Genomic DNA, 12,807 nt, shown 5'->3' on the forward strand with positions numbered 1-12,807 from the left:
CACATCAGACGGCTGGTGTGTGAGTGCCGTAGCTGGCGTTCCGTTTGCTTTCATGAGCAGACCTTGCGCAACAGCAGGCGTGTGTGGAGAAGTGCCGAGGCGCGGGCAATGGTTTAGTCAGCAGTTTAAAATCTAAACACAAAACGTTTAGACACAGCTTTCCTCTGAAGACGTTATTCAGTTGGTGGATGAATTAAATTCTAAAATGGACATGTTTAGCAGCAATAAAGGAAAAAAATCGCTGTCCTAAATATTGGCAGCTTGAACAATTTGAAGTTGTTTAGGTTAGTTGCTATGGTTTTGGCTGTTTGTCTTTTATTGTTTTGACATTATGATTTAATTTTATTTCTTATTTCTGTCCGTGTGTAAAGGTCTTTACATTTCTATTTCGAACCTTTTTTTTCTTTTTATCTGCAGTATTTGGAAACCATGTTCACACTACTTTTTCAGTTACTGCAGCAAGTTACAGAATGTGACACAAAGATGCATGTTTTACATGTCCTTTCTTGTGTGATTGAAAGAGTCAACATGCAGGTAATTTTGTTGTAAAACATGAAAGTAAATGTCAGAGAGGTAAGTAGAGTATATGTGGAATTCATTAATCTTTGCTTTATCTATATTGTTTATTTTTATTTTTATTTAAATTTTTTTTATTTTTTTTTCCCCCAAAGCCCCAGTAGATAGTTATATGTCATAGTTGCACATCCTTCTAGTTGCTGTATGTGGGACGCGGCCTCAGCATGGCCAGAGAAGCGGTGCGTCAGTGTGCGCCCGGGATCCGAACCCGGGCCGCCAGCATTGGAGCGCGCGCACTTAACCGCTAAGCCATGGGGCCAGCCCTATCTATGTTGTTTAAAAGTTAAAACATTCATTAAAATGCTTCTAACTTATAGGTTGTCATTTTGGTTATGTATTATTCAAAATTGGCATTTATACTCGAGTTGTTAAAAAATGACAAGAAAATTAAAGTTAAAACATTGGATCAGCAATGTAGAGGTGTTTAGAAAGCAGAATGTTTTTTTTTGTGGGGAAGATTGGCCCTGAGCTAACATCCGTTGCCAGTCGTCTTCTTTTCGCTTGAGGAAGATTGTTGCTGAGCTAACATCTGTGCCCATCTTCCTCAATTTTGTATGTGGGACGCTGCGACAGCATGGCTTGACGATTGGTGTGTAGGTCTGTGCCCGGGATCTGAACTAGCAAACCCTGGCCGCCGAAGTGTAGCATGGGAACTTAACCAGTACACCACCAGGCTGGCTCCTTAGAAAGCAGAATTTTATACCTCTTAGCAGATCCAGTTTATACTTAATAATACTTCTTAAAAATCAGTGTGAGTGTATAGCCATAAGTGTCTGTCAGCAAATGCGAATATTCACACAAATCTGTTATTTATACCTTAAAAAAGTAAGTGTGTTTTGCAGTTTAATCCACATTATATTCATGTTTGGATTAATATTAAAATGATATGTAAAGTTCTTAACAGTTAAATTATTATTTAACAGTTATTCAAGTTCCCCTGTCATTCCTAATCTTTCTGAAAAATTGGTAATCCAGGAAAGCACCCTGTAATTATCCTGTAATTTCTTATATCCTAGTTCACCACTGCGTATTCTTGTTTGAAAAGCACTCAAGTAAATCTGTTGAAGTATTAGGGAAAGATGACTGAGTTTGAATCCACAGACTTGGAGTCTTGCTCCTGGGTCTGTTGGTGAATTCCAGTGCCTTGAGCCTGTTTATTAATTCTAAAGCAGTTGATAAGAATTGCTATCAATTATTGAGTAAGGACAAGTTACCAACTTCTGTGCCACGTGATTTGCATATGTATCTCATTTAATCCTCACAAAAATCTTTGGATGGTGTCTAGAATTTATTATCTCAAACAATTTGAGACTTGAAGGAACTTGTTGAAGTTCAGACATGTTAGTGGCATTACCAGGATTCAAACTCAACATTATGCAACTCCACTGGCAGTTTTGAGTAACCATTAATCATTTTGCGGAAATCTGGGTTCTGGTGTCTAAAAGTAGTAATATTTTACAATTTTCTTAGCACTTGGGGTTCTTATTACGTTACTTACAGCATTTCATTTTGATATTGGTTTATAAACAACATTGAGAGAGTTTGGTCATTGAAACTGTATTTTAAACTCATTTCAAGTCCCTGTTCTGCTGCTTAGTTTGGGCTGGTCTTTAACCTTGTGTCCTCATGTATAAAATGGTAGAGATAATTCTGAGCTCACGTAACTCATAAGCTTTGGTGAGTATGAAATTATTGCAAATGTTCAGTATGCTTTAGATCACTATACAATTGCAATAAATTATTGTTTGTTTAAAAAAATTGATTATAGAAACAAGATTTTGCCATTTTTTAAATAATCTTATTTAGATATTATCTGGCTAATGGAAATTTCTTCAAGAAGATTTTTTTTTTTTTTGTAGAAATGAATTTTCTTACCTGCATCTCCCCAAACCTCTAACTAAACGTTTTTCTCCAAAAATTTGAAATTCCTCTTGCTTAGTAAATCTAAAAATGCTTTTGTTTCTATCCATACGCATCTTTCAGAACACAAATAGCCTAAGCAGCTCAGATGACTATGTCCTCAATAAATAACAATAAGATATAGTTACCAGTAGTACTTTTTGCTTTCAGAACTCAGATAGGAAATGATTATGAAAAATGCTTTCAGTAGTCTGATTCTTTTAACTTTTTCCTATGTTAACCTTTGAACAACACTGTTATTTATATATCCTTCAACTATCGGTCATATACTAAATTTGATTTTTGTCCATTAGGTTGCAAACATTTTGAGCCATCTTAAAACACTGCTTTCTGACACATAATAGTTTAATTTTGAAGTTTCAGTGAAGTCATCATCTTTATACCATAGCGTGCAATTATTTGAAGATTATATTTCCTCTGCTTTTTAAAAAAGTGGCTGAAAACCTATAATTAAATTATTCCAGTGCAGGGATCCCATAAATACATAGTCAGAAAAAATATGTAGTCATCAGGTGTGATGTCAGGCAGATGGTCTTGACGCATTTCTGAAGGAGAAGAACAAAATTAAGGTGCCTGTGTGAAATATTAAATATTCTGTTGAAAATGTTATCTAAGAGATGAGTTGTCTTTAGGGATTTATTTTTCAAAACCCCCTATGGATAGAACCCTGTTAAAGCATTTGTTAGAGTGTCACATATTTGCTTTTCACATGTTTTCAGTAATGAGTTACGAATGAAAGTGGATATCTCCCTTATGTGATGAACTAACTCATAAGACTGGAATACTTGTAATACTTCCCCAAATTCTGTTTGTCTTTTTTGTTTTTTTGTTTTGGCGTAGAGGTGCCAAAAGAAGAGTACATTTGGTATACTTTTTCATCTCAATTGTGTTATGTTGATTGTTCAGTTTCTCTTATAGGGTTATTATTTAGCCTGAAGTCTATGAAACATTCTTAGTTCCATGTGGTTTTTAAATGTTATGCAAATAATTGATATTGGTCTACCAAAAAACCCCATTATAATCATTTTTGGAAATATGGACAATATTTTTTCTTTCACGTCTTTTTATTGAAAAATTTCAAATATACAGAAAAATTGCAATAAATCACCACCCATATATCCTTCATCTAGTTCAGTTACTAACGTTTTACCACACTTGCTCTTTTTTTATGTGTGTGCATATACAGATTTTTTTTAATTTAAGCATTTGAATTTTAGTTACAAACATCATGACATTTCATCCCAAAATATTAGACTTCTTGTTCTTAATCATGACCATGATTAGACTCGGGAACTTAACATTGATGCAGTGCTATTGTCTGATATCAAGTCCGTATTCAGATTTCCTCAGGTGCCCCTATAATGTATTTTTTAACCTCCCTCCTCCTACCCTAAGGGAATGTGTTTGGTTCTCGTGTCATCACTCTGTTTTCTAATCCTCAGCCCTTTTTGGCAACAGTGACTGGGTGATTTTTGAGATAGTGTTTTTGAAGCATTAATTTTAATTTAGAATATCATACATTCTAAGGAGCAGCTAAGATTGGGTTATAAATATTTTATGACTTTCAAATGTAACTGATTACTTTGGTTTTATTACCTGCTGTATCTATAATTCATAGCATATACTTCCTTTCTGCCATTCTTTGGAAAATATTCTATTTGTTTAAAACTAAAACCAGTTTATTTTTCTTATCAGTAGAACAGGCTGTTATATGCCGTTTTTAATTGAGTATGAATGAGTTAGGTACTTTGAAACCTGTGTTTTTACATGTTAATTTGTCTGCTTTCATAAGCTAATTGGAGTGATCTTTGAGATAGAGCACTTAGCAAAATTAAGTGCTCAATAAATATCTATTGTAATAGTATGATTCAAAATCTGAAAATAAGGTAATATATAATAAGTAAAGAGTCTTTTAATATTTATTCAGCTTTATCTCACTGAAATATGTGGGCAAATATTTAACTTCTTATCTTTCTGTGCCCCCCCACCCCACGCAGGGGGAACAAATCCTACAGTTTTTTTGCTGCCCTTTTAGTGTATGATGTTTTCTAAGCAGAATAAAGAAACTCTCACTCTTTCTGGGAGCAGTTTCTTATTTTAATCTGTGTGATTGAAATAGTGTTGAAGCTGTGAAGGTCTAGTATTTCTCTTTTATTACCAAGGGTGCTCTCATCAGAGCAATTCCCAATACTGTGACTGTAAGCCTAGAGCTGGAGTGCTTTTCAGCTTCGGTGTAGATTCATTGTATTTTCCAAGAAACTCACTGTCAAGCTGTGCTGTGCTTTAGGGTGTATTTTTAAAACTGGTTAACTTCATCCATAGTGGGCTTAACAGTTTTATCCTTGGAAAAGGATTTTCTTGTCCTGTGTTTCCACTGTACCATTGCACTATCCTTATCATCGTAAGGATTTGAGTGTCTGCCTTCACATCCTTTTCTTTCCAGTGCCTTGTCCTCAGGGCCTGATATTTGGAAGATGCTATCAGATAATTGTTGAATGAATGAGTAAATGCTGATTCTTTTTAAAACGGTATAATTTCCAGTTAAGTAAGCTGTTTTATTAAAAAGAACCAGGATATAACAGCATTTTCTATTAAACTCTAAAGAAATAACTAGCCTCAGTATGTTGTTTTGTATCACTAAATTTTATTTCATGCAGTAAATTTGGTACTTGTTTAAAATTGTTTAAAAATATTTACCATAAAGCTCTGTCTCTCTATGTAATGTCTAATTTATCTTTAAAAGGATATATGCTTAACACAGTACATCTAGTAAGTATTAAATATTTGCTGCCTGGCACTTAATAAGTCTGTCATTGTTTCTTGAAGTAAGTCGCCTTCTTTACTAATACAATTCTTTTGCTTCCCCTACTTCTGTTGTGATAGATACGACCGTATGTTGGATGTTTGGTACAGTATTTGCCTCTTCTTTGGAAGCAGAGTGAAGAACACAATATGTTGAGATGTGCTATTCTCACAACACTTATTCATCTTGTTCAGGTAAGTTACTTCTGCACAGTTTCTTAGTTTAGTATTTTTTCTTCTTTAAAATTTTTCATTGTTTTCATGTGATTTATATTAATGGTAGTGAAAGGCCTTACATTTTGTCTCTTTCATGTGTGATCTAAACAGTTTTAAAAACACCTTCTGTCTGTTTACGTTGGACATTTTTTGACATCTGAAAGATATTCTCTCCTTTTTAAAGATGAGTTCTTTCATCAGGTTTCGTGGTCCAGTGATGGTAGACTCCTGATTTGTGCAGTCCTTGCGTGCAGTGTCCTTGGTATTCAGGGCTTTTCTACATAAATGTACTCTCCATTTTCATTCTTTTTTCTTGATTTAAAATAAAAATTTTCCCTTTCATAAATGGGGAAGGCAGGATAATAGGTGAGTTGCTTTTGAGAGGAGGAGTGAATTTGATTATAGACATCTTAACCTTGAGGTATTGGGATGTGCAGCAGGTAGAGCAGAACCTAAAACTTGAGAGAGAGAGAACGGGACTGTAGTTCTCATTTGAACTGTTGTAGTGAATTATAGTCTGACGATGACAGTATAGAGAGGGCGGAGCCTAACACCAAGACTCAGAACATCTGGGTGCAGGGATGCTCAAGTGATTTGTACTGCCCTTGACCCAAAGTTTGATAGATTTTCCCATAGAGAGATCTCTCTCTAAATTAAGAATTACTACTCTAAAATGTTCTAATAAGTTAAAAAAAAAAAATAACTTTCTAATATTAGTTTTAAAAAAACCTTTCTCAGGTACCCTGATACTTTTTTGAAGGGTAAACTCATTCTTTTTTTTTTTTTTTTTTTTTAAAGATTTTATTTATTTATTTTTCCCCCCAAAGCCCCAGTAGATAGTTGTATGTCACAGCTGCACATCCTTCTAGTTGCTGTATGTGGGACTCGGCCCCAGGATGGACGGAGAAGTGGTGCCTCGGTGCGCGCCCGGGATCCGAACCCGGGCCACCAGCATCGGAGCGCGCGCACTTAACCACAAAGCCACGGGGCCGGCCCTAAACTCATTCTTTCAGTAAATATTTAAGGATGAATTTTATAGTTCCAAATTTCTGTCTAAGGCGGTTTTAGATAGAAGAGTAGTGATACAAAATTTTTTTAAAAGCACTTTCTTTTTATTTTTAATGAGTATCTGGCTTAGCAGTTCTTCCTGTTTACCCTTTAATTCTTATGTTTATCCTGAAAGATTATATCCCTTTTATAGATGAGGGTACCAAGGCCAAGAGAAGGTTAGTGACTAGCCTGAGATTGCTCTCATAAGTGACAGAACAGAGTGATATCTATACCTTTTGCATTACATCTCTGCCAAAATGTGTTTTTAGACTCAATTTGAGAGTTTTATGAGGGAAGTGTGAAAAAAACCCAGCTTCTGTGTCTCTTCAGTAGTGTTACCTCAGGAAATCTTAGGAGGCCAGAGTAACTTACATGGAATGTTTGGAGTGTATAGGGCCTTTTCCTTTAATCATGACACCTACGTACCCTGTGTATTTGTAGGCCAAGGGTGCAAGATTCCAGCCAAGTAATTATCCACTCTTTTTGGAGAAAGCATATAATGTTTAATATTAAAACTGAGAGTGTAGCTTAAAATAAGTTTTTCAGTCATTTGAGAAGATTGTACTAAGGGTTATTGGTAAGTTTCCTTTCATGCAAAACACTGCCATCTTTTGACTTTTAAAATTTCACAGGCAAATACTAGTGTAAGTATTTATACATTTTTGTTTTTAAATTCTGGGAACCCAGACTGGTAGTCTCTGACTGGGGAGGGGATTAATGACTGAAACTTTCTAATCTGCAGTAGATGTTCTCAGTGGGAGTAAGCATTTATTCATACAATAAATAGTTTTTGAACACCTGCAATGTGCAATATGTGGTATTTGGTACTGGGATACAGAAATGAATAGGGCAAGCTCTTTGTGAATGTGGCTGTCTAGGAGAAGACTAAACAGTTAAGTGCTCTTTTAGCAATAAGAACACGGTGTTGTGGGGGCACATTGTGTGTTACCTATCTCAGACTTGAGGGTGAGGTGGGATATCAGGGAAGGCTTCCTGACAGAGGTGGTACCCAAATAGTGTTGGTGTTAAATAGTGCTAAACAAGAGGTGTTAATGAGATGGTGGTTCAGGGATGAGAATGGTAAGGATATTTTAAACAAGTGGGCCAGCATGTGTAAAGCCCCCTAGGCATGAGAGAATGTGGTACTTTTTGTTTCTTGTTTTGGGTTTATATATTGATCAGTTTTACATATGGATAGGTTAAGGAGTCAGTTCTTGAAGACTTTTTATGAAAAGTAGCAGTATCTCCAGTTCCTATTTGGTGGAGGAATCCAGTTTCAACACTTAGAGCCCATCTTTTAGGCTTTTTATCTCTTTAGCTCTAAGTAACATACTTATGTTGTTCATTCTTGATCTAAGCATTGTAGACGTTATCTCTTGACTTCCTTGTATAGAAGATGAAGATTATTCTTTCATTCCCCTTTATGTGACTCCTGTTCCCCCATCCTCCCCATATAGTTACATTATAGTTTGTTAAGTCACTATTTAGTGTTTTTATTTGTGTGACTATATAAAGGCTATTAAATGCATATGTATCATTATGTTATGTTTAATTTTCTTTCTTGTGCAACCATGCCTCTGATCTCCACTCATGTATTAATAATTTTTTTAGTTTATATTTTACCTTACTGTGTAACAAATTATGTTAAACTTAGTGGCTTAAAATAACATCCATTTATTAACTCATAGGTCTGTAAGTCAGAGGTCCAGCACACCATGTTTGTACTCTTTGATCAGGATCTGACAGGCTGAAATGGAGGTGTGTTCCAGGCTAAGCTCTGCCTTGGAGGCTTTGGGGGAAAATCTGTTTCCATACTCACTCAGCTTGTTGGCAGAAATCAGTTCCTTGATATGTAGGACTGAGATCTCAATTTACTTTTTGACTGTCAGCTGGGGCATCTCTCAGACTATCTAGAGTCCAGCCACATTCTTTGAGACTTGACCCCCATCATCTTCAGTGTTAGCAGAGGAGAAATTCTCATATGTCAGATTCCCTGAGGCTTTGAATCTCCGACTTCCTCTATGCAGCTAGCCAGAGAAAACTCTCTTGAAGAGCTCATGTGATTAGGTCAGGCCTAATTGGATACTTTTCCTATCTTAAGGTCACTTGATATGGGACCTTAATCATATCTGTAAAATTTGTTCACAGGGGGCCGGCCCCTTGGTGTAGTGCTTGGGTCTGTTGCGCTCTGCTTTGGCGGCCTGGGTTCGCAGGTGGGATCCTAGGCACGGAACTACACCACTTGTCAAGCCATTCTGTGGCGGTGACCCACATACAAAATAGAGGAAGATTGGCACAGATGTCAGCTCAGGGCTAGTCTTCCTCAAGGAAAAAAAAAAAAAAAAGAGGGAGCTTGGCAACAGATTTTAGCTCAGAGTAAATCTTTCTCACCAAAAAAAAAATTTCTTCAGAGTAGTATCTAGATTAATGTTTGGTTGAATCACTGGGGAATGGTGTGTATACCCTAGGGCCAGGAACCATAGGTGGTCTTCTTAGGATTCTGCCTACTACATTTAATTTTCTATGTAATTGAACCCATACTCCTCACCTATTATCTAAATGTTTCCTCAGTATGTTCAGACACATCAGGTATCTTGTTACTTTCATCATCTTGATATCTGGAAGATTCTTATGTGCTTTAATCTGGACCGGTTTTACTCTATGCTTGTGCACGGCTGTTATAACTGGATACCCTTCACTGTCATCAAAAGGATTCTTCTTGCCTGTCCTGTCTGTGGGATGCCTATTGTCTGTACCTGTCTTCTTGCTTGTTTTACCTCCTTTTTCTGATGGAGAATTTTGGAGGATGCTAGTGGCATTCTGCAAAAGATACAAGAGAGGTCAATTTTTTTGAGATTTTGCATGTGTGAAAGTGTCTTTATTGTGTTTTCACATTGATTAATAGTATGATTGGGTATAGAATTCTAGATTTTCCTTAAAAATTTTAGAGACATTTTTTTCTTTGTCCTTTAGCTTTCCAGAGTTGCACTTAGAAACCCGGAGCCATTTTAATTCCTGATTCTTGAATACATCATCCCTCCTTCCCCTCCTTGGCAACTTGTATGATCTTTGTGTTCCTGTTTTCAATTTTATGATGATGTAGGTGTATTTTCATCCCAGTGTTCTGGATACTTGGTGGATATTTCAAATTGGAAACTCATGTTCTTCGGTTCTAGGTAACTTTATTGTATTTTATAGATTATTTCTTTCCCTTCATGTTCTTTTTTTTGTTTCTGTCTGAACTTCTTATCACTTAGATAAAAGATGAATGAACCAGTCCTCTATTTTTTTTCGTACTAGTCTTTTCTGCTTTTTCTTCTCTTTGTCATGTTGCTCTTCTTTCTGGGGAATTTTCTCAACTTTATCTTTCAACCTTTCTAATGAGTTTTTCTTTCCTGCTATAATGTCTATGAATTCTGTTTTGTTTTGTTGAGTAATCATTTTACAGCATTTCATTTTTGTTTCATGAATGCAATGTTTTCTTTTATTCTACCAAGGATGTCAATAATATATTTTCCCAAACTTTTATCTCTCTACATGGTTTCTGTTTCCTTCAAGGTGCTCTTTTCTATTTGTTTGTTTTGTTCTCTATTTTTCATATTAGATATTTTAATTGTATCTCTTTATCCTTGTTTGCCTATTTTTGTGTGTGTGAAAAATTTGAAGTATACACAAAAGAAGGAAGAATAGTATAATGAATCCTTAGTTAACCATCACCCAACTTCAAGAACTATATCAACATTTTGTCTGTTTAAATTTAAGTGTGGGCACTAAAAAGCTGGTTGGAAGGTTTGAGTGTGTATATGAGGCATGTTGACTGGATTTTTCCATTCAGATGATCTAGCTGGGTTATTTTGTAGGGGAACGTTCCATGTTTTTGAGATCTTTCCTCGGTGAAAGATCCTTCAGTCTCCTGCCTGTTACATATTACATCTCCCTATTTCATATAGTATCCCTGCTCTTGGTTACCTGATCTCTCCCTGTCTTGAGACCATTTGTTTTACCTTACCAGAAAATGCTGGTTCAGGGGAGGGCCACTTGTTGGGCTGTTTCTGCACATTGATGAAATCTTGGCATCAAACTGCTTTTTAAACACCTTCTAAAGGTCCTCGTATTTTGAATATCTCCCCTTCAACTTCCCCCTTCCCAAAAGACCTGGTGCTGTCAGTTCCTGAGTCTTTCAGAGTTTCTGTAATGTAAATCAAGTTGCTTCTTGCTCTTTTTTCACTGTTGACTTTGAGCTTTGGTTTTCTGAGTCTGCTGTCAGTTACCACTTGTCTTTTTTTCCAGCTTCCAAAAATGAGTTGCTTTTATCTCTTCTTATGCTGTCTTTATATTTATGGTTTTAGGTCTTTAAAAACAAATCTTCTTATATCCTTTTAGTGGATCTTGGGAGAGAATAGTAGTAGATACATGTGTTAAATCTGCAAGCCTTCTCCAGATGTTAACACAGTGATTTCTGATACTGAGTTGTTTGATATGCCTGGAACGTAGAATACAGAGCTTGGGTGTAGGGACCTAGTCAGGAAGGCATGAAGAACATCTCTTGAAGTTCAGAGGAAGGAGTGTTAACATTTTTATTTAAGGAAGATAATCAGGGCACCAGTGGGGACATTGGTTTGGAATGGAGTAAAACTAAAGGAAAGTAGTTGGGAGGCTCTTCTGTTAACCATGAAAGAGATGATTACCTGAAGGGAAAAATTTGAAAAATATTAGAGAGAGAGAATTAAGGATTGTTTAGATGTGAGGTGAAGAGGAAGAGGAACCAGGAGGTGATTGCAATATGACTTATCACTAGATAGATAGTGGTTCATGTTCCTTGGGTCAGGAAATGCAGGAAGAGGAACTGTTTTTTAGGAAGACAGTGAGTTGGTTCAGTAGTAGACTTAAGAGTTTGAGATGCCTTCTGGGTAATGATGTACTGTAGTCATTCGGAGAGTCTGGAGTTCAGAGATTTGGGTTGGAGATAATAGAGTTAGACATTATCAGCATGTGTGTGGGACATAAGAAGAGAGCCAAAGACAGTACCCTGATAAATCCCAGTTTTTAGAGAGTGTTATTCTTTTTTTCCCCCTTAACTTAAAAAAAAAATTATATGTTCACAGGCAATTGCAAAGATAGTACAGAGATACTCCCTTGTACCCTTCACCTAACTTCCCTTACGTCTTATGTAATTATAGTGCAATATGGTTTTTCTCCTTTTAACCATTTCTGATAATTTTATTAATAACTGATGAATTTATTTTTGAGCTTTCATAGTATTGTAGACAATGTCTTGTTATAACTGTAGTTATTTCATACTATTGTAGACAGTGTCTTGTAGTTATAACTATGGGCTGAAAGAATGTTCAGATTTACTTAAAGCTGCATATCTGGGATTGGATACATTCTTCAGGCCACTAGATTACAAAGGGGAATCTCTTTAGGGTTTGAGGGAGTCTTCTGTGTTTAGAAGTTGCTTACTTTAGTTTTGCTACTGCTAGCGTACTGTGCTCTGTGGGATATACACTAAGTAGATAGATTCTAATTTTTCTAGGAAATTTTAAGTCTACTTGATAATCAAAATGAACTTGACTGGTTTTTCCTAATGTTCTTTCTTTTTTGTTCTGTTAAAGATTGAGTTATTGAGAGTGAAATTTAACTGAATTTTAAGGCCCAAAGTACTACTTTATTAAATGTGACATTTTTATAATTCTCTTCCTTTGGAAAAATCTTTAATAAGGTCTTGCAACTGATTTTTAGTTATAGATAGGGTCAAACTTATGCTTAACATATTTAAAGATAAGCTTTATGTATTTCTACTGAAGTATCTATGCCCCACTGATAAAAATAGAGTTTAGTATATATGTCATCAAAAGGGGAATAAATACATATTTTGTTGCACTGTAATTTGCTATAAACTATATTGACATTTGAATTATTTCCTGTCAGGAGGTGTTTGATAGTTTATTTGGTTTCCTTTCTGTGTTTATCAGATTATAGAGATTATTATGGATTAGAAATTGACTTTTTGTCTTTTTTCTTTTCTTTCCATGTGCTTAGATTTAGTGTGATACAGTAAGTCAACCTCCATAAGGCAATAATTAGCCAGACTAGAATTTTAAATAAAACTCCCTCTTCTTCCTCCATCTTTGTATTCTTGGCTCATTAAAAATATTAGCAAAAATTAATTGAAAAAATAACATGTACGTATTTTTTAAAAAGTTTTCAAAAAAGCAAAAAAACCAAAAATTCTCCTTTTAT

The 12,807-nt window shown here is 35.5% G+C and overlaps 1 protein-coding gene across 3 annotated transcripts in view; it reads left to right on the top strand.

The window, feature by feature from the left end:
- The window catches only part of IPO11 (importin 11), a 220,664-nt gene that overhangs the window by 73,226 nt on the left and 134,631 nt on the right, over positions 1-12,807 (top strand). For all 3 annotated transcript variants that reach the window (XM_087443318.1, XM_087443317.1, XM_087443319.1), the window contains 2 exons: positions 418-534; positions 5,380-5,493. In XM_087443318.1, the coding sequence (XP_087299444.1) occupies positions 418-534; positions 5,380-5,493 (231 nt within the window). The remainder of the gene's footprint in view (positions 1-417; positions 535-5,379; positions 5,494-12,807) is intronic.

This window comes from Ceratotherium simum, chromosome 18 (genome assembly GCF_057802395.1).
Source record: "Ceratotherium simum simum isolate JZ-2026a chromosome 18, ASM5780239v1, whole genome shotgun sequence".
Classification (NCBI taxonomy): domain Eukaryota; kingdom Metazoa; phylum Chordata; class Mammalia; order Perissodactyla; family Rhinocerotidae; genus Ceratotherium; species Ceratotherium simum.